Genomic DNA, 22635 nt, shown 5'->3' with positions numbered 1-22635 from the left:
AGCAAGGAAATGTCTGCAATATGTTACAGACACAGGAGTTACTTTGGAAGCACCACGGCTACAGGAATTTGCCAAGAAAACGATTTCACTTTTTGTGATTGATCGCAAGACCAAAAAATTGATCAGGTCAACTAAGGAAACGGTAACCAAATTACTGGCAATGGCAGGAATGCGTGCGGATCGTGTAACGAAATGCAGAGGCTACAATACCTGGGCCGCCCTGTTTAAAACAGAGGAAGAATGCGTCGCACTAACCAAAAAAGGAAATCATTACACAAGACTACATATTAAGAATGGAGTACCTAGAACGGAGGAGAACGACTGTTTCCATTTTCGAAGTTCCAGGGGGGGTCCCAGGTGAATATCTAGCTGCCTACCTCCTGAAATTCGGTGATATCACTGGTATAGAGGTGGACCAGTACAACGGAGTCTGGTCCTTCGATATCCTATTAAACAAAGAAGCTTTCCTCGAAATACCCTACTTCCTGGAAGCGGGAGCTGAAAAACTCCCCATTGTGGTCACAGGGAGGAGGCCGACCTGCTGGATTTGTAGTGAAGTAGGTCACTTAACTTACACCTGTCCAAAAAAGATAAAAACCAATGTGACAAACACAACAAACCCTAAAGAGGTGGTTGTTGGGCACCTCAAACCTGAGGCTAGAACGCCAAATACAAGCAAAACAATTGAAGTGATTAAAGAAATCACAACAGAAGAATTCGAGGAAAAATTCAACTCTGAGATGGAATCGCCCAAAAAGAGAGAATGGACACTGGTACCGTTTACTAAATCGCCTCGTAAAACGTACGCGGATAAACTGACCAAAGAGCAGATATTAGACATTAGGACCAGTAAAGACCCGGGGGGCAACAAGTTTAAGGCCCTGCTAAAACTAAAGGACTCGCTTGATGAAAAGCGCAAGCAAAGCGAGAAGAAAAAAAAGAAAAAGAAAAAAAGATATTAGATTTCCCCGAATCTCTCTTCCCCGAAAAGCCTGCCCCTCCTCCAAAAGAGAAAAGATCACCCCGTAAAGCGCCACCCCTCTCTCCCACAAACGTACCAAAAAGAGACCCAAAGTTGACAACCCTTGGCTCCCAATCCAAAACGACCCCTAAACCGTCCCCATAACCGTCTCCATTCTGCTCCCCAAACAATACACCCCCCCCCCGCTTCCCCTATGAAAATTGACATGCCCCCTCCTCCATCACCTCGCCCTTCTACTTCTGAAAAGAAAAGACAAAGAAGTCCCTACCTGGAAAAAGACCAAAAAAAGAAAAGACCCCCTTTTTTTCAGGGCAAAGACGTGTGTAAGATCACGGCTGATATAGAGGCCATATCAAAAAGTCATGGTAGAAAAGACTACCGAAACCTCTACGCGGCGAAGCAGATAAACAAACTGGACATTACAAACCCAGAAAATTTTCCCAATGACAAAAGGCTTTTAATTGTGGTTAGAAGTCGTGAAGAGGCCAAAGGAGTTTGGACTATGCTGGAGGAAGCAAACTCTGCTTTTAATATCATTCCTCCAGCAGCCTTTTTTAGCGACTCCGACATACTTAAAATGGAGAAACTATGTGTTGGACGGGTCCCCATAAAAATCCACCCTTCACTTTATAGAGCGATTAAGTTAAATTCCTCTAGACATCGGTGGTCTGTCCCCTGATGGGGCCATCACTAATGAGATGACCTCTGGATCATTGGGGACAACTGTCGGTGTCTTGGCACCATCCATGTTTGTTAAGGATACCCAACCCTAGATAGATCACAAGGGCTTTAAGATTAGCTACTTTGAATGTCCGAGGGTTGAGGGACGCCTCTCGTAAACTTCGAGTTGCACGCGACCTTCAACGCCTCGGGGTGGATATATGCTGTGTACAGGAAACGCACTTCATTCCCAGTGATTATCAGGGTGTACTGCTTAGGGACTTTCAGCTCTATTCAGCACATTTTGATTCCCACTCGAGGTGTGTTTCCTGGCTAGTTAGACGCGCTCTTGATGCTTCGTGTGACCCAGTCTATGCTGATCCAGAGGGAAGAGTGCACGTGCTGGATGTTACCGTAAAGGATGTGGCATTTCGATTTATTGGGGTTTATGCTCCCAATAGCCATGGCGAGAGGGTTTCCTTTTTCCGGGGGATCGAGCCCTTCATGAATTCGTCTCGGCGGATAGTTTTAGCGGGAGACTGGAACGCGGTCCTGGGTCCCGATTTAGATCGCGGGGGTAATACTTCAAGGGCTACTAACCAGAACCGGGATGCTAAGGCGTTTTGAGACTTTATCGACAAGTTTGATCTTGTCGATAAATTTCGAAACGAAAAGCCCGGGGATGTAGTTTGGACTTGGACAGCTAGACGCGGCTCCGATCCGGTGCAACTTTCGAGTTACATCGATCGGTTCTTAGTTAGGAGAGTCGACTCAGGGCTTTTAGATTGTCCAAGTTTTCATAACATAGTTTATTCAGACCATAGGTTAGTCCGGGTTCGGGTAAACTTAGATAGCGTTAAACCTAGGATGGCTAGTTACTGGAAGTTCAACACGTCGTTGTTTGACGTGCAGGGCTTCCGGGAACAGCTTTTACTAACAATACAGAGGGAATTGACGGGAGCCATTATCGGGAATAAGTGGTGGGGAAAACTTAAACAAGTAACTAGGTCCTTCGCTGCTGATTTTAGTCATCGACTCAATCTTAGTTCTAGAGCAGCGAAAGCGGCACTAGATGATAGATTAAAAAGGGCGGCGGAGGAGGGGGATAGTGATAGTTATACTTTAATTAAGGCTGAACTGGACTCCCTGGATAACAGGAAGGACCAGGGTCTAGTAGTTAGGGCTAGGTTAAAAAGAGTGCCGAACGAGGCAACAAACATGACCGCGTCAATGCGTGCGGAGGAGCGTCGACGTGCGACTGATCGACACATCGCCAGTGTCACATTGCCGGACAGACGAACCGTAACATCAAATGATGGAATCCTGGAGGGTTTTCGAGCTCATTTGCAGGAGCTTTTTACCATAGAGCCCGGTCTGGAGATTGAACAGTTTGACACGTATTTAGCTGACTTTTCTCGCCTTGAAGCGACCGAAGCAGCTACGTGTGAAGGTAGCATAAAAGAGGAAGAAGTCCTTGAGGCTCTGAAACAAGTCGGGCTAGACAGGACCCCTGGGATTGATGGTCTGCCTTACGAGGTGTACTTGAGGCTGTCGCCCATTTTTATTCCTTTGCTGGCCACACTCTTCAACTCCTGGTTTAGGAACGGGTCTATACCTCAGTACTTTACCAGGGGGATCATTAAATTGCTTCGCAAAGATAAAAATGGAGGGGATGGGATTAGCAATTTCCGGCCCTTAACGATGTTAAACACAGAGTTAAAGATTTTGGCCAAGATCTTAGCAAATCGTCTGCAGGTTGTTTTACATCGTCTCATAAGTCCCGAACAGACGTGTTCTGTTAAGGGCCGGACGATTCAAGATAATTTGCACGCGATACGCTTGATCATAGAGAAAGTCAACACAGAAGCCGCGCTGATCAATTTAGATCAGTCCAAAGCATTCGATAGGGTGGACCATCGTTAACTAGGGGCTGTTCTTTGCTCGGCTGGGTTTGGACCCCAGTTTCGCTCATGGATTCGCCTCTTGTATGCTAACCCCGGTGCTATGGTGGAGGTGAATGGGGTGAGATCGAAGCCCTTCAGGTTAACAAGATCTATCCGTCAAGGTTGTCCGTTATCACCCATGCTGTATGTCATCGCGCTTGAGCCCTTTTTGCGCCAGCTTAGGGTGAATCCGGTCCTTCGCGGGATTACTTTGCCAGGTGGTTCTACCCTAGTAAAGTATACCGCCTATGCCGATGACGTGACTGTGCTTGTAACGAGCAATGCCGAGATTAGAGTCGTCGACATGGAAACAAGACAGTATGCACAGGTAACAGGGGCCATAATCAACCACGTTAAGTCTATTGGCTTACGTGTTGGTGCCTGGAGGGGAACGCCCCTTCAGGGGCCCTTTGGCTGGACTGATGGGCCCTGCAAGCTACTCGGCGTCTGGTTTGGCCCCGACCTCCAGCTGGAGAAAAATTGGTCGGAAGTGTTGAAAGCGGTCAAGACCACAGCTCATTTGTGGTCTTTGAGAAATCTAACTTTAAAGGGTCGGGCGGAGGTATGTAATACTCATATCTACCCCCTGATCCTATACCGTCTATCAGTGCTTCCACTCCCGGAGTCCTCACTACTTGAACTAGTGCGTGCTCTTTTCGCGTTCTTATGGCGCGGAAAGCAAGCCATGGTTGCTCGGGAGATCTGTTGCCTGCATCCGTCTGAAGGCGGTCTGGGTATGCCTAATATCAAAATACGTAGACACACTCTAAGGCTGATATACCTGGACCGAATGTGTACACCTGACTTAGGGAACGGTGTCTTCTGGATAGAAGACACTAAGAAAGCCTTTCCGGCTTTGGAGAGTGTGCATTCGGCTGAGGGGGAGGCACGCAGGAGGCCCCGAAACGAATGCCATTTCTATTACGAGTGTCGACAGGCGTTGAGGTTCCTTCAACGGGTGAATGAAAGCCTCTCTGACACCCAGCTGTTGTCTCGCAAAGCGCTATATAGGGTTTTAGTGAGGGGATCTGTCCGAGACGAAAAGATTGAGGAGTTCGGTTTCACGAATGAGGAGCGTCGCTCGATATGGCCTTGGGCGCCCGGGATGAGCTGTTTCGATAACTACGAGGCATCGCTCACCTGGCTGGTAATCCGAGATGCCCTCTGGGTTCACAAAAAACTTTTCATAGCGGGTTTTACAATGACACCTAGTTGTGTCCGATGCGGAGATTGGGAGGAAGACCTAAGCCATGCTTTCTTCCGCTGCGCTATCGTTCGACTGTTATGTGAGTTAGTTGAGAGCTTCACGGTTCGCATACTAAACGGGCGTTTTTTTGTACTGGATGCGGTTTCCCCGTGCTGCAATTGGGCGCCGAGTATGAAGAAAGAGGAACGTTATGTTTTTCTGTGTTTGCTAGCTGTTATGAGAGGCGTGATTTGGTCGACACGACACAAGGAGGTTTACGGAGATGAGACCTTCACTGCTCCCCAGCTTGTTCTCATGTTCAAGCATCGGTTGAAAATGCGAATTAAGCTGGAGAAGGTGAAACTCACTCTGTGAATTTCAACGAAAGGTGGGTGAAAGCTTCGTGACTGTGTAGAGTGACTGAAGCTGGCCTTGAATTCGTTTCTGATTTGATTTAGGTCAAAAAGGATTTTGGGTGTCCTGAACTAACAAGACATCAGTATCGGACCGATTAGTTTAGTATAGGTTAGTTAGGCTTTATTGTTTGATTTTTTAGCTTAGCTAGAGTATGTATGTGTTCATCGTCCCAGTCCCTCTTTTAGTTTGCCCTTGTCCCCCCCCTTTTTTTCCCCCCCACCTTAGGTTCGATAATCCTTATTCCCGACCCCAATTAGGTGACGGATGGACTGCTTTGTCAGTGATGCAGGTCGTTTTTGTGGTGTTTATTCAATAAAGTCAGTTTTCGTGTGGACCTGCGTCTTTTCGACTGACAAAGCTTTCTATCTGCCACAATTAGTAGTGGGGGGTTCTTTTACTAACTACTATTTTTTCATTGTAAATATTTCATTCTTTTTTGTATATAAAATTTTTAGTCCCCCCCCCACATCATGTATATATCATTTTTCGGGTTATAATTATGATTCCCATAGAATGATTCTGGTATTCTGGTGAAAGAGTCTAGTTAAGTTAATTTTATGTTAGATAGGTCCACATTAACCCCCCCCCCTATTTTTGGCCTTGTGCCACATTTTGTATATATATTTATGCAAATAAATATTGTCTTGTGCATAAGCTGGACCCTTGGTAAGTGTTGCTGTTATTATTATTATTATTACTATTGTTGTTGTTGTTGTTGTTGTTGTTGTGTGTTATTGACTACTACAGTTCTTTTGATTATTCTACATCTCCCCTCTTCCCCCCCCCCACGAGTAGGCTGGGTTGTATGAGAGGTGTATCTCTCTTTTAGGCCTAGTTTGTTGTGTGGTAGTAACCTAGAAAGAGCTCGGGGAATCCTTGATGATCGAAAGCGTGGGGGGATATATGTGTGGTTTGTTGTTGGGGTTTGGTTGCTGTGTATGTGCTATTACAGGGAGACAGTGGGAGATGCAAGAATGTAGTATCACTTGAGGGAATTGTTGATCCTAGTGTTGCACTTGGTATTGGGGTTGGTGCAGGCTTGAGTTCGCATTTTCTGAGGAAACGGCGGTTCCTAAGTGTGATCCTTCTGGATCCGTTAATCCTGATTCGGTATTGTCGATCTGGTAGGGAACTGATGATTTTGCCCGTTGTGTTCGATCTGTGATTGACTGGATTTTGGATGGCTACGGTGTCACCAGCTTGTAACGGTGGAAGGTTGTGGGTATAATTATTGTATCTTTCTACTATTTTTGCATTGCGGTGGTTCATTTGATCGAATGTGATATGGGCCATGAGTGTATTCATGGGAGCTTCTTGGTCTTCAAAACTTTTTATCACTGCCAGGCGATATTTCTTTGTCCGGCACACTGCTGAGAAATGGTTAAGTTTCCCACAAGTGTTGCACATTTGATTCCATGCTGGACATGTTAAATGGCGGGCACTTGTCCTTGGAGTACCGTGTTGGTGACTACCGCAACCTATGCAGGTTTGACGGAGTTCTTTATCAGCAATGTTATCGTTGTGAGTAGCAGTAGAGCTAGTGTGAATATTGCCTCTGCTAGTCCGTACAGCACTGTTTTTTTTTTGCCTGCGATATACTGACATCCGGACTGTAGCTATGTCTGAGGTATCAGTCATTGCGGTTTGGTCCCGTAGTGCAGACTCAAATGCCTCAGCATGACAAATATTTTGGTTGAGAGTTCTTAGCAACCCGGATTTTTCCAGTAGATCGGTCTGAAGCGTATCATTCGATATCCCTTTGATAAATTGGTCCTTGATGTAAATGTCGGACAGGTCGTGATCGCAGTTGGGGCATGAGAAATTACACTACGGCCGTGGACCTAAGACGAACAAGGTATTGTTGGATGGGTTCATCTTCATGCTGTGATATAGATGCAAATGTCATCCGATGGACCATGGGATTTGATTTTTGAGTTACCAATGCTTCTGTCATCTCTAGCAGCTTGTCTGGGTTGGTGGTGAAGAACTTAGGGTACGTATTTATGATTGCGTTTTGGACGGATTCATCAGCGCAACTGTATAACTGGATATTGGCCTGAGAAGTTGGCATGTCCGTTATTCTGGTGAATACTTCCCAATCAATCCAAAATTTTCTGAATTGTTGAGGGGTCATTTGGAGATGAAGTTGGGGAGGCCTGGCAGCTGGTGCCTTAGCATAGGTGGTCTGGGTAGCGGGCTCCTTGGCTTGTCGAAGGATAGACAGAGCTTCTCCCATTGTTGTGATTCCCAATTCCCTTAGCATGGCTTGATCCATTACTTGAAGGTTTTCTTTCCTCAGTTTTTCCTTCACAAAAGTCGCAGCGTAGCTCTTGGCGGAATCGGCAGCAATGCCTGCTTTGAGGAAATAGTCTTCCCAATCTTCTGTCTCGAATCCTGTTTGTAGCGCCATATTGGATTGTGTAGTAGACTTTCGGTCAGCGTTCAAGTTGTTGATAACTTGGCAAAGACTAAAGTTTCCTCTCATGAAAGAGGAGAACTATTTATGGCACAATGGGAGATTCCATTGTGCACACATGGGCCAGTCTATTCTTTGGATTATGATTGGCTGAGTCACCTGATTGGATATGCTTGTACATAAATACAAGCCCTCAGCCAAGCTCAATCTGGTGTCAGTCTTGTGCATAAGCCGAGTCTTTATCATCACGTTGGTTTGTTATTTTTTCCTGCGATTGTTTCACATATTGTTATTATTATTGTTATTGCCGTGTTAAATTTGTTTTATTTGTTAAAATTGTTATTGCTGTTATCCTCCTGCTGTTATTTTTGAACGGGACTTTTACCCTATTTTTTTTATATTTTTTTTTTTCCCCTCTCTAACCCGTCGGCCATAAGCTGGACTCTTGGTAAGTGTTGCTGTTATTATTGTTATTATTATTATTATTATTATTATTATTATTATTATTATTATTGTTGTGTGTTATTGACTACTACAGTTCTTTTGATTATTCTACATTTAAGAGGGTGTTTGATACCCATTGTGAAATTTTACAAGAATTATGACAAACATACAAAAATAAATGTTATTTAAAAAAGTGACGTCCCTCTAACAGAAAACACGATGCTTGGAAAAATATTAAGTATTAAATTCTATTTAAATATAAAAAAAGAAACAAGATTTTGCTAAAGCTGACAAATTGTTAAAAATTTTGAATTAATGTTATTTTGATTTTTAATTACATTTCATGTCTTTTCCTACTGTTTTTATTTTTTAACTGAGCACCTCCTACAAATATTTAAATATTGATTATTTTTTTATTCTATTTTTATTAATAATCGGGTAGATTAGTTTCCATTCGATAATAATTCACTGAAAACATTTTTTAAGGGACGAAAATTAGAAGTGTGTGTTACCGTTTGTACACGTGAACCAAAACAATGATAGTTCACATTTTTGCCTGTTGAAATATTTTAAAATTTACTACTACCCAATTTTTAAAAATATTTGTATGGTTGATAACAAAATAGCTCTAACTAAACATGTAAGAAAAATTTTTTTATAACCAGATTTTCAATTTAAAAAAATCGATTTGGAATAAAAATAACAAAAACAAAACGTCTGCTTACGCCATGTTATTGCTGCTGCTGCTACTATCACTAATACTACAAAAGTCTTGATTCAAATTCATAACGATTTTTTCGGATATTATGTTTTTAAATTGCTACGTACCACTAGAGAAAACACTGTTCAATCATCTTTTTAACGAATAAACATAGTAAAAAGATTGTTTTATTTGATAGTGAGTGTCCGAAGAAATTTTTTTTCAAAATTTTCAATACTCATCATTTTGAAATCTTTTTTTTAAAACAACAAAAATCGAGTGGTCAAATGAATTTCGGACACTCAAAATTATTAAAAATGACATCTCTTTTGGCTAATTTCCAAATTTCATTAAAAAAATTCTTCACAGAAACACGGTACGAATGTTTAGAAATCCGAAAATGCTGTTTTATGATGTTCACATTTTTATCACTTTATTTGCTTAAAACTCTAAAAATATATAATGTATGTTATTATTTACTAATTCATTTAAAAGTATATTCATTTCTGAACAAAACGGTGGTATTTTGAAGACTTAAAGTGCATTGGTTTTTAAAATATGACTATTTTAGCAGAAATCCCTTGAAATCTGTGATTATCCAAAGCGTTTTAACGGCCATGTGTATTGCTATACTAATTGTACCCCTCTCTACTTCATGGAATCATATGTTGTCTCTACATGTAAACTACCTATCTTTGTCAAAATTCTGTCAAAAAGATTCCAGAATAAAATAATCCTCTTCTTGAAGTTCTTTTGTCATAAAAAAGATAGCTATGTCTCCAGTTCTCCAAATTGCTTTCATTGTGCTTCAGATAAATGAACGCTTAGGTTAGCAATATTAATTAGAATTTTTTTTTTTTTTGTTACAAGGGAATCATCAGTTATCAAAGTCCGAAGGCCACTTGAGCATAAGGGTTAATGAATGTAAGGTGGTAGTGTAGTAATCATTAATGATATAGATTGGGTAGAATTTGTATTATTTAAGGGGCAGCTCAACAAGAACTTGTTCACATTGGACTTGGAAGCTTACCATATTATAATCACCTGGGAAGCAGACCAATGGAACAGTGTTTCATTTCCACAGGCGGGCAGTTCTAAGAAAGAAGCTTTGTTCACGGAATTTGTACTTAGGCACAGATAGAGAGTGAGGGGAATTGTTGATAGTGGTTGTAGCTACTCAAGTGTTTTTTTATTTTGTGAAAGTTTAGCAAGGAGGAACTATAGATTGGAGCACTTGCCATGAAAATAACAATCGAAGAGAAACAGGCTCACAACATCTCTTCTGTGGGAAAGAGGTTGCAAGGAAAAGAAAAGGGCATCACCTACTAGGTTTCGAAGCCGGTTTTGAACTGAATTTGAACGGTTTTGAACTGAATCAAAGTAAGATAGGCACACAGAGCATCTCCTGCCCAGATGTGCCAACAGTACTCCATCTTAGGGCATACCTGGCTCTTCTAAAGATAGAGGATTGCATTGGCAATGAGATACCTTGTGGTATGGTAGGTAAAATGATCCAACCATTTTTCTGGTGATCTTGGCAACAGATTTTAATTATGTGTTCCACTTCAGATCAGGAGTGAAGCTTGTCAAGACATGGTGCTTTCCCAAGACGAGAGCCATTCATTTCAGGTCAGAGAGATTATGATGAAAAGAGAAAAGCTTGGTTTTAGATACATTAAAATTAACCACCTCAATTAATCATTTACTACTTTACAAGTGAGGAACTTAATTTCTTTCCCAGCTCTTCCTCTTAGAACGACATCAATTTTTAACATTCTTGCTGCAGTAACAACATTTTGGGGTGTAAGACATTGTAAACCAGAATTTAAATGTACCTTTCAAAAAGTTTTCACCCTAGCGCCATGTCACAGTATCCACAAGATCCAGCAAAAGATGTACCAGAGTTCCTTTCATCTACTTAGAGGAAAAATAACATTTTCTGTCTGTTTCTACTCCATGGATCAATCTATCCGAGGTAATGACAATGTTTATCATACTCTAGTTTAAATTTCGCTTAGATAAATAATCAAATGGTATATAGATGTAAACATCTTCTGTCCTTTTACATGGATTGTGGCATTTTATTTTTTGCCAATAAATTTTATTTGATAAGTTATCTTTTGTCTTCATTATTGAAGGAGAAATCTTTCTAGATTGGGGCACTTTTAATTTTTGTTCCAATCTAGAGTGGTGTTTATGGGGGGGGGGGATATTTTTTCCCACATTACAAATCAACCTTCTGTCTTAATGCTCTTATGGAGAGGCAAGTAAAAACTTTTCAATTAGTCTTTCATTAAAGACTATGACTATATTTAACATATTAGATATGTTACCTGTGACATTAGATGTTTTTTTTCCTGAATGCACATTGCAGCAAATATTACACGAGAGAACTTAAATGCCTACTAGACACTATTCTCAAGTATCTACGGTCTCTCTCTGTACAGGGATTTGTCAGGCAACCTGACATGAGGATACCCTATCCCCCTACAAGTAAACCCTAACTAAATATTCAAAATAACATAGTAGTGGAAGTCTTAATAGTGTATCTTCAAGTGATGTTGCCTGGATACTCCACCAGACTACATGAATTCTGATACTGGAAGAACTCCTACAAGTGTTATCATGAACTTTATAGTTAAAATCAAGAAACAGTTAACAATGTTATTTTGTTTGTAATCCATTTCACTTTTTTTTGTAAACCTGTGTGTGCACGTCATTTAAATAAAGCTTTTCTATAGTTGCCTGTAAAATATAAACAAGCGTCTTGTCCATGCTTCTATTCAACACACTTAATGCAAACAATGCAACTTGACATAGTGGCAGCATCAGGATAAAGAAAACTAAATTTTCTTTCTTTTTCCTAGTTGTTTCTTTATGATTTACGTACACAAATTTAGGTCAAAACAGCAACAAAACTGTCATCTGCAAAATCACAAGTGCTATTAAATGGTTAACATTTCAATACTAGTTCCCGCTTTAGACTGGGATTTGCTTGATATTGCAGAATCGTTTAAATTATACCAATAAAAATTTGAACTATATTTCAAAATCAAGAGAACTATAAAAACAAAAAAAGTACCTATTATTCTATTCACAACTGGAGACGAAATTAATAAACTACAAAATTGTAGAGGTTGTGAAATTAGTATGTGCACATAGAACTTCAGCCATAAATTCTAACAAGCTACAATTACATAGCCCGCCATTTTAACATGTAGATACAATAAATTGCAGTAATTACCAACATGAGAAAGGTGAAAGAAACTCCATGCATCTGTGTAAGACTTGTGGATGTGACACATGAAACACATATAACAAAACAGGTCACTGGGAGAGAAGATGCCTCTCAGCAAAACATAAATCCAGAAAACAGCAAAGAAAACCTTGGCATAAAAGCTGTTGAAAACACAAAGAATACGAAGTGAGCAGAAAAATCAACAACATTTCTGAACAAACATTTTTCTTTAACAAATGCCTTAGTAAATCTTGTTTTCCAACTGCTGGAAAACTGCTTCTGTGGCACAGTTTACAAGAATTCTGGCAAAAGAACTGACCCATTAAATTATCGACCCATTAGCCTCCTCCCTCTTTTCACCCAAATATTTGATTCCATAATTAATTGTCCTAGTCCACTACCTTACAGTTATTAAACTTCTGTCTGACCAACAATATCGATTTAGGTAAGCCTGTTCTACTGCTGATATCCTAACTAATCTCTGAACGTATTTACCATGCACTGGATAAAGCAGGGAAAGGTAGGACAGTATCCCTAGATATATCTCAGGCATGGAATGAGGGTCTTCTCAGGAAAATAAGATCATATGGAATTACTGGACGAATATTTAACATAATTAAATCCTTTTTAAGCAAGAGCAGAATCCAAGTTGTCCTCGATGGACATATGTCAAAACAATGATATAAATGCGAGTATTCCCCAGGAGTCGATCCTTGGACCTTTATTATTCCTAATATTCATAAATGACCTCCCTGACAAAATTGTCTCTGAGATGGGTATATTTGCAGATGACACCACTCTCTATGGTAGGCATGAGGGGAAAATAAATGAACACATACTTAAGGCAATGGCAGAAATGCTAGAGGAAGACAAAAATGGATAACATTCAATGCTGGCAAGACTAATCTTATTCCCTTCAATAATTAACAAGAAACCTTCTTAACCACCAATAGTTATGGCTGATGAGACATTACCTGAAAGTACTTTGTTCAAACTCCTCGGCTTAACATTCACAGGGAACATGAGCTGGTGCAGATACATTGAGGGCATTGCCGCAGTTGTTGCAAGGAAGGTGGTCTCTCTCTACTGTGCTAGAAAGTTACTTATGCCTGAATATATCCTGTACCTCTATAAGGCCACCATTCGCCCATGTATGGAGTATTATTGTCACAATTGGGCTGGTGCATCTGCTACTAGTTTATCACTCCTGGACAGAGTTCAAAGGAGATTCACCAACTAAATAGGTCCCGACCTGTCAGCTAGGCTTCAGCCTCTTTTCCACTGATGAAATGTTGCATCTCTCTACCTGTTTTTACATGTATTTTAATGGTATATGCTCCGACGATCTACAAGTCCTTGTACCACCTCGACGTAAATACCCCTGACAAACACAAGCAGCAAAATCCCACCGTACACAGAGATCCCCAGATGCCAGAAAGTCTTCTACTCCAATAGTTTCTTCCCCAGAACTGCTAGACTTTGGAATTCCCTCCTGGGTTCCTGCTTCCCAACTGTACTGATATGCAGAAGTTAAAGTGTAATGTAAACAGACATCTTACTGTTCGACTCCCTATATCGTATCCTTGCAATTATTTCCCAGATAGTAGCCCACTATATCAAAGTGGCACCAAGCCTTGTTTGGGGTGAAAAGGCAATAAAAAAAAAATTAAAGAAAGAATATCAAAAGAACTAGATGCAGCGATGGAACACCTAACATTCAGAATTATGTTCAGTGGCAGTGAACATCCATCAAGCCAGAAACCCCTTATAAATGAGGCATCTATCATCAGCATTAAATTGACTGATCACCCAGGTAGTCACAGCCTTAATCTGAAGTAGACACAGTTGCACAAACTAATACACTGGCTTTACACATATTCCGCAAGATGCTTCCTTCTAGTGCAACTCTAAAAACTCAATACCTAAGTCACTTAACATAATGAAATGCATATTAACAGCATATAACATTGAAAAAATGCCATGGGACCACAAGCATTTGATGTAGATATAAGAATGCTTTATGGTTGGATACAAAATTTTATGATTGACACATCAGGACCAGCCATACTGGACCCATCATCATCATTAGCATTTAACGTTGTGACAAAAAACTGTACCATATTGGTTGAACAACAACTCATAAACAACATACATTTTCTGATCCTTCTATATCCTAACGGACTCGATCGCATGAACAAATCCAAGAGAATTCATAAGCTCACTGTTAACCTTAATGTCCCATGGCATACAGAGCCATCAAGAAGAAATCAATAACACATCAAGAGTATTCCAATGATATCAACTTCATCACTACTACATGTAACATTTGTAGAACCACCTGCAGGTACAATGCCAGCATACAAACAGATTAACCTAGCAATACATATGAAAAAATTAAAATGGGTTAAAATATTTCAATATTAGTACATACAGAAAGAGCTGGACGAGCTAAGAAAGAATTATTTAAAATCTAATTAAAATTAAGGAAGTTATGACTATTTTTGTGCCTCACATGTTTGAATATTTTTCCATATGTATTTCGTCACATTTTTTACACTACTTTTTCAGTAAAAATGTTATATCTTTGTTAAAACTGAAGACTAAGCAATGAAATTTAGCATATAAGTGTATTTTTGTGCTAGGAATCAGAATATGCGACTGAAAATCTCCAGAAATTAATGGTTTCCAAATAATCTGCAGTAAATGCACATAAATATACTGCAATTGCTTAAAAATGCCATGTATACATTAAAAGATAAGAAGTTAGAGAACTAAAAGTTGAATTGTAATGCATTTTATGTACAAAGCACTGAAATCTAAATCTAGGACTGCTTAAAAAATGAATATATTGCAATATTTCTATGGTATTATTGTAGATTAATACCTTCAGTTACCCCCCCCAACACCTCCCATCTGACCACCTCTCCAAAATGTGATTCTACTTTTGTAGGCAATAACATGTGAACATCTTGAACAACTTTAATGAAAGGTAAACAAATTATTTTAGAATTTAATGTAACTGATTCCCCATTTTGAGTCATTACAGCATTTTAGGACAGATAACCCTTTTTTTTTCTATGGGAGATAAATCCTGTGTGTTTTTTTGTTTTGTTCTTTTTTCTAAAGAAAATTATGTGTGGTTTTAAGAGGGCCTTTGTGCAATTATGGGAGGATAGGGAGGTTGCCACTCTAACTTTGGGATAACGATAGAGCTAAAGGAAATTATGTGTGAATATCCTGAAGACTTGATAGAAACAAAACAATTTTAAAATTTAGAGTGGGGTTGGTTTCATATAAATTAATGTAAAATAATTCATCATTTCGAGACCATTCTAGCGTTTTAGGACAGTTGCCCTTTTTTTTTTATGGGAGATAGATCATACACTTTTCTTTAAGGAAAGATCTATATATATATTATTCCTTAATTAGAATTCATTTTTGAGATGAGCATTATATATTTATTTTTATTTCAGACTATTATTCTCATCTTTATTAGTTGTTGTTTTTGATCTTTTATTGGTTTTTGTTTATTCACAACGTTTCGGTCAACTATTCCTCTGGCCTTCGTCAGGTGGTAACCGCGACGGATAGGAACTTCGAATCTCCTAACTGCATTCTCAGCCATCACTGCCATCCGTAGTTGTTGTCGTCTCACCACATTTTTGACCAATTAACCTTTGGCACACTTTGGGTGGGATTGAAACCGCTATCTTCAGACAATGCTCATCTGGAACCGTAGAGATTCAACATCTCTATCAACTGCGCCACGGGCCCCGAAGGCTGATGAAGGCCAGAGGAATAGTTGGCCAAAACGTTGTGAATAAACAAAACCAATAAAAGATCAAAAACAACAACTAATAAAGATGAGAATAATAGTCCGAAATAAAAATAAATTAATAAGGAAAGATCTGTTTATTTTTTTTGTTTTCTTTAGACACTTATATGTAGCTTACCAAGGAATTTTGTTTGATCGCTGACTTAGCGTTATTGTTAGGGCTAAAGAAGGTTTTAGAAGGAGGAGGAGGAAGCTTGCCATTCATACATAGGGTAACAGGTAGGATCAAGAGTTTGTTTTTTTAAAAGGGCGTTTGATACCCATATTTATGGTTAATGGTTCATAATTATTGGCTTTTGAAAATATTATGCCTCAGATTTTGAGCATCAAATTATTTTTAAATATGTAAACTTGCGTAAATAAGGGGTGTGAAAGAGTTACGACAAGCAAAAATAAATTTATTTAAAATAAGTGATGTCACTCTAACAGAAAACATGACGTTTGGAAAAGTATCAAGTATTTTTTTTGCTTACTTAATTAAATATCAAAAAACATTTTTTGCTAAAGTTAACAAATCATTCACAAATTTTGGACGAATTTGATTTTTATTTTCAATTACACTTCTTGTTTGAGTGCCACATTATTTCATTAAACTTTCCAGTTTAAGACATTTTTTTTTTTTATTTCTCAACTTTTTTTTCTTTAATAATTGGGTGGATTAGTGTCCATTCAAGGTCTATTTTTACAACAGTACCCAGCGTAATGTAAACACCCCTACCTCTCTATGTTAAGAACAGCTTTTGGAATAAACACTCCAACCCTAGAAGCTGTTCTTAACACAAGGAGTTGGGGATGTTTATTCCGAAAGTCATTCTTAACATGGGAAGGTTGGAGTTTTTTTTTTACTTTGCTGGGTACTCTCATAAAAAAATACCCCATTCAAATATAATCCACTGAAAAAAATTGTAAAAAGGACAAAAATAACAAAATATATATATAGTGGGGATGGGGGGAGTACCACTCACACATGTGAACCAAATAAATCATTTCACATTTTTGGTTGTCCAAAACAAAACACTGTTTAATTCACTGTTGCTGTTAAATGCAATGGATAAAACTGAAACAAATTACATATTTACAGAGCTTATTTTCTTGTCTTTTCAACCATATAAATATTTTTAAAATTTGATCAGAAATAATGCTGGACTGGTTGGGATTGCTTTAATTATATATTCTGATAACCTAATTGATAGCTCTAATTAAGCTAATTATGTTCTAATAACAAAATAGCTCTAACATGCAAGAACATTTTTTTCTATTCATACTTTTATTCTTTTTGTTTGTTTTTTTGTTTTAATTTTTTAATTTGTTCAGGAATAAAAAGTTAAGAAACTGTTTACAGCCATGCTATCGCTGATAGTATTGCTGCTGCTACAGATAGTTTTTGATTTTTTTTTTTTTTTTTCCGGGTATCATGATTTTAAATTGCTAACTACCACAAAAGAAAACATACAATTATACTTTTAATGAATAAAAACAGGAAAAGCATCAATTTATTTAACAGTGGGTGTCTGAAGAAATTTTTCAAAATTTTCAATACTTGTCACGTTGAAGTCTTTTTTGTGAATACAACAAAAAAAGAGAGGTTAAAAGTAATTTGGACACCCGAAACTATTAAAAGTTGCATCTATTCTGATTAGTTTCCAAATTTCATGACAAATTTTTAATACAAACACGGTAGAAGCATTTACAAATCAGGACACGTCATTACAAAACCTTACCGAAAATGCTGTTTTATGATGTTAACATTTTTATCACTTTGCTTAAAACTCTTAAAATACATAATGTATATTATCATTTATTTATTCATTTGAAAGTATATTCATTTCTGAACAAAACAGTGATATTTTGAGGACTTATTTTGAGGTTTTTAAAATATGACGATTTTAGCAGAACCCTTTTGAAATCTGATTATCCCAAACATTTTATCATCCATGTGTATTGCTAAGATTAACTTCACAAGGAGACTCTAATAATATACTCAAAGTTGTAGGATGGTACGACCATCATTAACACTGAATTTACAAACATTATCTATAAACTTACTGCAAGCAACTTGTGGGGTAGAATAATTCACTGCTAGATATTCAGTCTATCCTGAATTAGCCCTAACGGTTTTGGTTTGTTTATATGATTGATACTATTGATGAAAGAAGATACAATGATGGCATCGTTTTGTTTGTAAGCTGATCCACTTTTGCATGAATCTGTGCATGAATGTCATTCAAAAAAACTTTAGTTGTCTGTAAAACATCAAGTATCTTGTCCATCCTTCCATTTAATAGACATAACAATTTCTCATTAATTTTTCTTTGTTGCCATTTTATGGAACTTTTGACAGACATTCAGCTTTGCATAACACAAAATTTTGATGGCTCATATAGTTTAAGCCTGGCTTCAAAAGTCACACAATCTGGGATTTTCAGTCAGAATTAACACATTCCACTTTTTAAGAGAAGTGACTGCTGATTTAGTATGACTATATAACTCCATGTAATTAGTTTCAACGTCAAAATGTCTGTATGAGTAATAATACGTTTTTGTAGTTACAGCTTACATGGTAATTCTGAATAATGTTTTATTGTGTGTGTTGTTTAATATATTGAATAAATAGCTCTAATATTAGCCTAAAACTAGTCTATTTCACTATTTTTATGTCAGTATGAAAAATAAAAATTTACAAATGCGGTAAAAATAGTCATTGCTTATAAACCATGTGAGGATCACAGAAGACCAATTATGATCAAATAGCTAAAATATATCACTGAGAAAAGTTGCAAACTTGACCAAAATAATTCAATCTCAAGATAATGCAAATCGTTTATCAATTTAAAACTAAGCTCCCATAATTTTGCAAGCCACAAAATCTAGCCTTTCATATTTCAAAACAAAATTTTAAGTGAAAATAAACAGACAAAACATGTTAAACAATTTAATTGGATTTCAGACGAGTTGGAGTCAGATGAAAATATCTGACTGACTTCTAGCATTTATACGAGTCATTTCTTCCAAATCCTCTGATTCTGCAACACTGACACAAATCACTATTTTATCCATCATTGGAAGTGAGATAAATTGTGAGCACATCTTTTTCAATAGTATTATTAAATATAGGATCCACTTGGGCAGAAGAAAAAAACACCTGGCTGATTGATGTAGGGGCAACTGTAGATGAAAATACATCTGTTTGCTAAAGAAACGATACATGGCTGAATTGAGTGCATAGGCAAAATCTCAGACTGGGTAATGCAGTTATGCATGGGTGTTCAAAAGTGTTATATTAACCGGCTGAAAGTAAGATCAGAAAGCAGTTGGCTAGTGAATTTGAGATCATCAATTTCTTTTTGACTACCATGGACTCCCAACTAACAATTAATTCATCACAACTGAAGAATAAAGAGATACCATTATATTTTTATACATAAGTCTTTGTTCTTCTTTTACATATGGCAACAATATACAACAGGATTAGTTTGCAATCGAACACAATAGATCTAGATAGGGTTTAAACTCAGCATAGTTTCTTCCATAGTCCATGATGGTATCCATTGATTCCAGCTCCTCAAATATTTTGTGTCACTCACCTTGAAAGAACTGTGAACAAGGGTCTCATCCAGGTCAATCACCATGCATTTCCGCAATCGATCTTTGCTGTTTATCGGAGGCAATAAATATTTTTCTCCTGGCTACAATTGATAGAAAAGAAAAGTTAAGTTATTTTTAAATGACGCTCACCACTCCTCACCCAAGATAAGAGGAAGAGAGAGAGAGATTTCCCATAAATAAGATTTTTTTAAAAATTACAAAGATAAAGCACAATAAATATAAAAATAATTTAGTAAAAAAAAAAAAAATAAAACAAATCCTAGAGAAGTCAAAAAACAAAAGTATGGAAAAACTTTTTTTTTTTCAGTTAGAGTATCAAGCCTAACAGCTTCTCATGCCTTCGGTCCTAACAGTCTCTCATTCTCTTTTGACAAGGCATGTCTAATGGTCTTTAACACTCTAGGCTAGCCGAACCTGGCATTTTCTCTCTCTTTTTAGTTTAGCTGAATCTGGCGCACTCACTCTCTCTCTCTCTCACTCTCTAAAGGCTAACCGAATCTAGTGCTTTCTCTCTCTCTTTAGGCTAGCCAAATCTGGCGCTCTCTCTCTTGGCTAGTGGAATCTAGCACACTCTCTTTCTCTCTCTCTTTAGGCTAGCCGAATCTGGCGCTCTCTCTCTCTTTAGGCTAGCCGAATCTGGCGCTCTCTCTCTCGCTCTCTCTTTCTAGGCTAGCCGAATCTGCCGCTCTCTCATTCTTTAGGCTAGCTGAATCTGACACGCTTTAGGCTAATCAAAACTGACACTACTAGATAGTGTTAAAGAAGCGCATGTAGATTATTTTTAATTTTATACATGTCTATGTTATCAAGAAAGTACAAAGTATTACCAATCTGAAAGTATGAGATTATAAACAAGGCTGTTAACTTGGATTTTGAATAAATTCATTTCATGAGGAGTGAACACTTAAAATTTCATGAGTCCCAAGTGGAGTATTATTGACTTCACAGACCTGCATTCAACACTTCTAATTATTAAAGACATCATTTTAAACATCTTTGGGAGTTGTCAAAATAAAAAAGGAGGCTTGCTTTCCACATTATCTGCAAATGAAAGGTTACAAAAGTTAACATCTTCTACAAGATACAGACCAAAAACATTGAGTATTTCTCTTATCTTATTGCAAAACAAAAGCATCATTAAAATGACTGAAAAACTAGTTTTAACCAATACGACAAAACAAAACTTCTGTTTGCATGATGACCTAAAAAAGCAATACACAAACAGAACATTGTCTTCAAATGCAACACTATCTTCTTCAGTATGTTTCTAGTAGATAAAATAACAGACATTTTTCATCACAGAAGTTGTATTTAGAAATATTACGTTGAAAAGCAGAGTCTATATTTTATGGTATGACAGTTACTAAGTAATATGAGGGAGTGGGGGGATAGTTTGATTATACTTACAAATTTTTATTTTGGTGGCGTCTTTATTTAAAGAAATTGATAAAAAAAACCTATGAGAAAAAGCAAACAACTTTTCCAAAGTTCTACTCCACAATCCAATGTTGGGTTCATTTTGTATTCAGATTTTTAAAAGAATACTTTGAGGTTTGCATTCATGCCATATATCAATGAATGAAATATATTTTATTTATATTTGGAACAAAGTTCTGTAACAAGATTAAAAATACCTTTTCCATGGAAATATTTGCAACAATTTTAATGATGCTAATTACTATCCATTCTGATTTGATGTTGAAGGAATTTGCACTAAAATCCACATATAAATAATGGAGTAAATGCAGTATTCACTATTTACTGTAAAAATAATTTACATCTAAATATTCTTTAAATAAATAAATTCTATTATCCCATATCTAATTGTTGCGATTTTATAAATATGATAAATAAAATATGACATTTTGATTTGGAAACAATTGATTTTAAAAGGAGTAAAGTCAGATTTTTTTATACAGTGACATCAGCTGATTTTTCATTATTTGCCTATTTTATCTTTGATGGTCAAACGATTTCATTCCATAAAATGGTGATGGAATGTGCTAATGTATACACAAAGGTGTATAAATGTATTATTATTAAATGGAACAATTTCTAAAAATATGTTAGGAGAGTCACACCTAAGATAGAAGTTCTGAATCAAACCTTAGTTAACAACGTTGAAGCCACCGCCTCTACTGGGTAGGTCACATCGACAGAATAGATCCATCCATGCTCCAAGAAAATTCTCTATGACGAGTTTGCCAATAGAGTCTGACTACAAGGAGCCCCAAAATTCACTATAGATCAGCTAAAGCACACCCTGGCTTTAACCAACAAACTCGTTCTTGTGGGAACAAGCTGCCAGGAATTGGAACACGTGGAGAAGAACAACACGTCAAGATATTGCAGACTTTGAGGAGAGAAAATGAAGCAGCAAGATGACGGACAAGAGAGCAGCATGAACAACCTTGCCTTCTCTCTGTTCACCATAAATTTTGTCTTAAAGTTATATCACGCATAAACATTAATATAGAGGATAGCAGGTAAATGACAAAACCTGATACTTTGACACAGGTGGGAGCGAACAACAATGATATAATCAGTTTACTTTGTCCCCCCTCCCATTTAAAAAATCTTTTTTTTTATATGGAAGTGACCACTTATCAAAGCCCAGAGGTTACTCGGGGATAAGGGTTATTGCGTGTGCAGTAATCAATGGGATAATATCATAGTAATCGTTAGTAATAGAGATTTTATAAAGTGGATTACTTAAGGGGGCGGTTTATCAGGAATTTGTTTATGTTGGACTTGGAGACATCCAGGTTTAGTCAGGTGGGGAAACAGGCAAACGGAAGAGAGTTCTACAGGCGTGCACTTCTAAGAAAGAAGCTTTGCTCATGGAATCTACGTTTTGATTCAGGCACAGATAAAGAGTGGGGAAAATTATTGACAGTGGTTTCAGCTAATGGGTGTTTTTCGTGAAAGATTGGCGATGGAGGACCAGAGATTGGAGTTCGGACGAGCACTTGCCATGGAAATAACGATAAAACAAAGACAAGCTCGCAACGTCTCTTCTGTGGGAGAGAGGTTGCAGGTAAGAAAAAAGGACATCTGCTATGAGGCTACGAAGTCTATTTTGTACTCTGTTAAGGCAGGATAGACTGTTTTTAGCAACTACTGCCCATATATGGCAGCAGTACTTTATCCTTGGATGTACTTGGCTTTTATATAGATAGAGAATTGCATCAGCAGTGAGATATCTACT

The 22635-nt window shown here is 37.7% G+C and overlaps 1 protein-coding gene across 12 annotated transcripts in view; it reads right to left on the bottom strand.

Annotated features, from left to right (window-relative positions):
* Positions 1–22635, bottom strand: part of LOC145248365 (CTD small phosphatase-like protein) — a 574218-nt gene that overhangs the window by 23600 nt on the left and 527983 nt on the right. For all 12 annotated transcript variants that reach the window (XM_080110292.1, XM_080110287.1, XM_080110288.1 and 9 more), the window contains one exon: positions 19406–19507. In XM_080110292.1, the coding sequence (XP_079966418.1) occupies positions 19406–19507 (102 nt within the window). The remainder of the gene's footprint in view (positions 1–19405; positions 19508–22635) is intronic.

This window comes from Euprymna scolopes, chromosome 26 (genome assembly GCF_053919585.1).
Source record: "Euprymna scolopes isolate OS-2025 chromosome 26, ASM5391958v1, whole genome shotgun sequence".
In the NCBI taxonomy this organism is placed as follows: domain Eukaryota; kingdom Metazoa; phylum Mollusca; class Cephalopoda; order Sepiida; family Sepiolidae; genus Euprymna; species Euprymna scolopes.
This window is presented reverse-complemented; position numbering and strand designations above follow the sequence as displayed.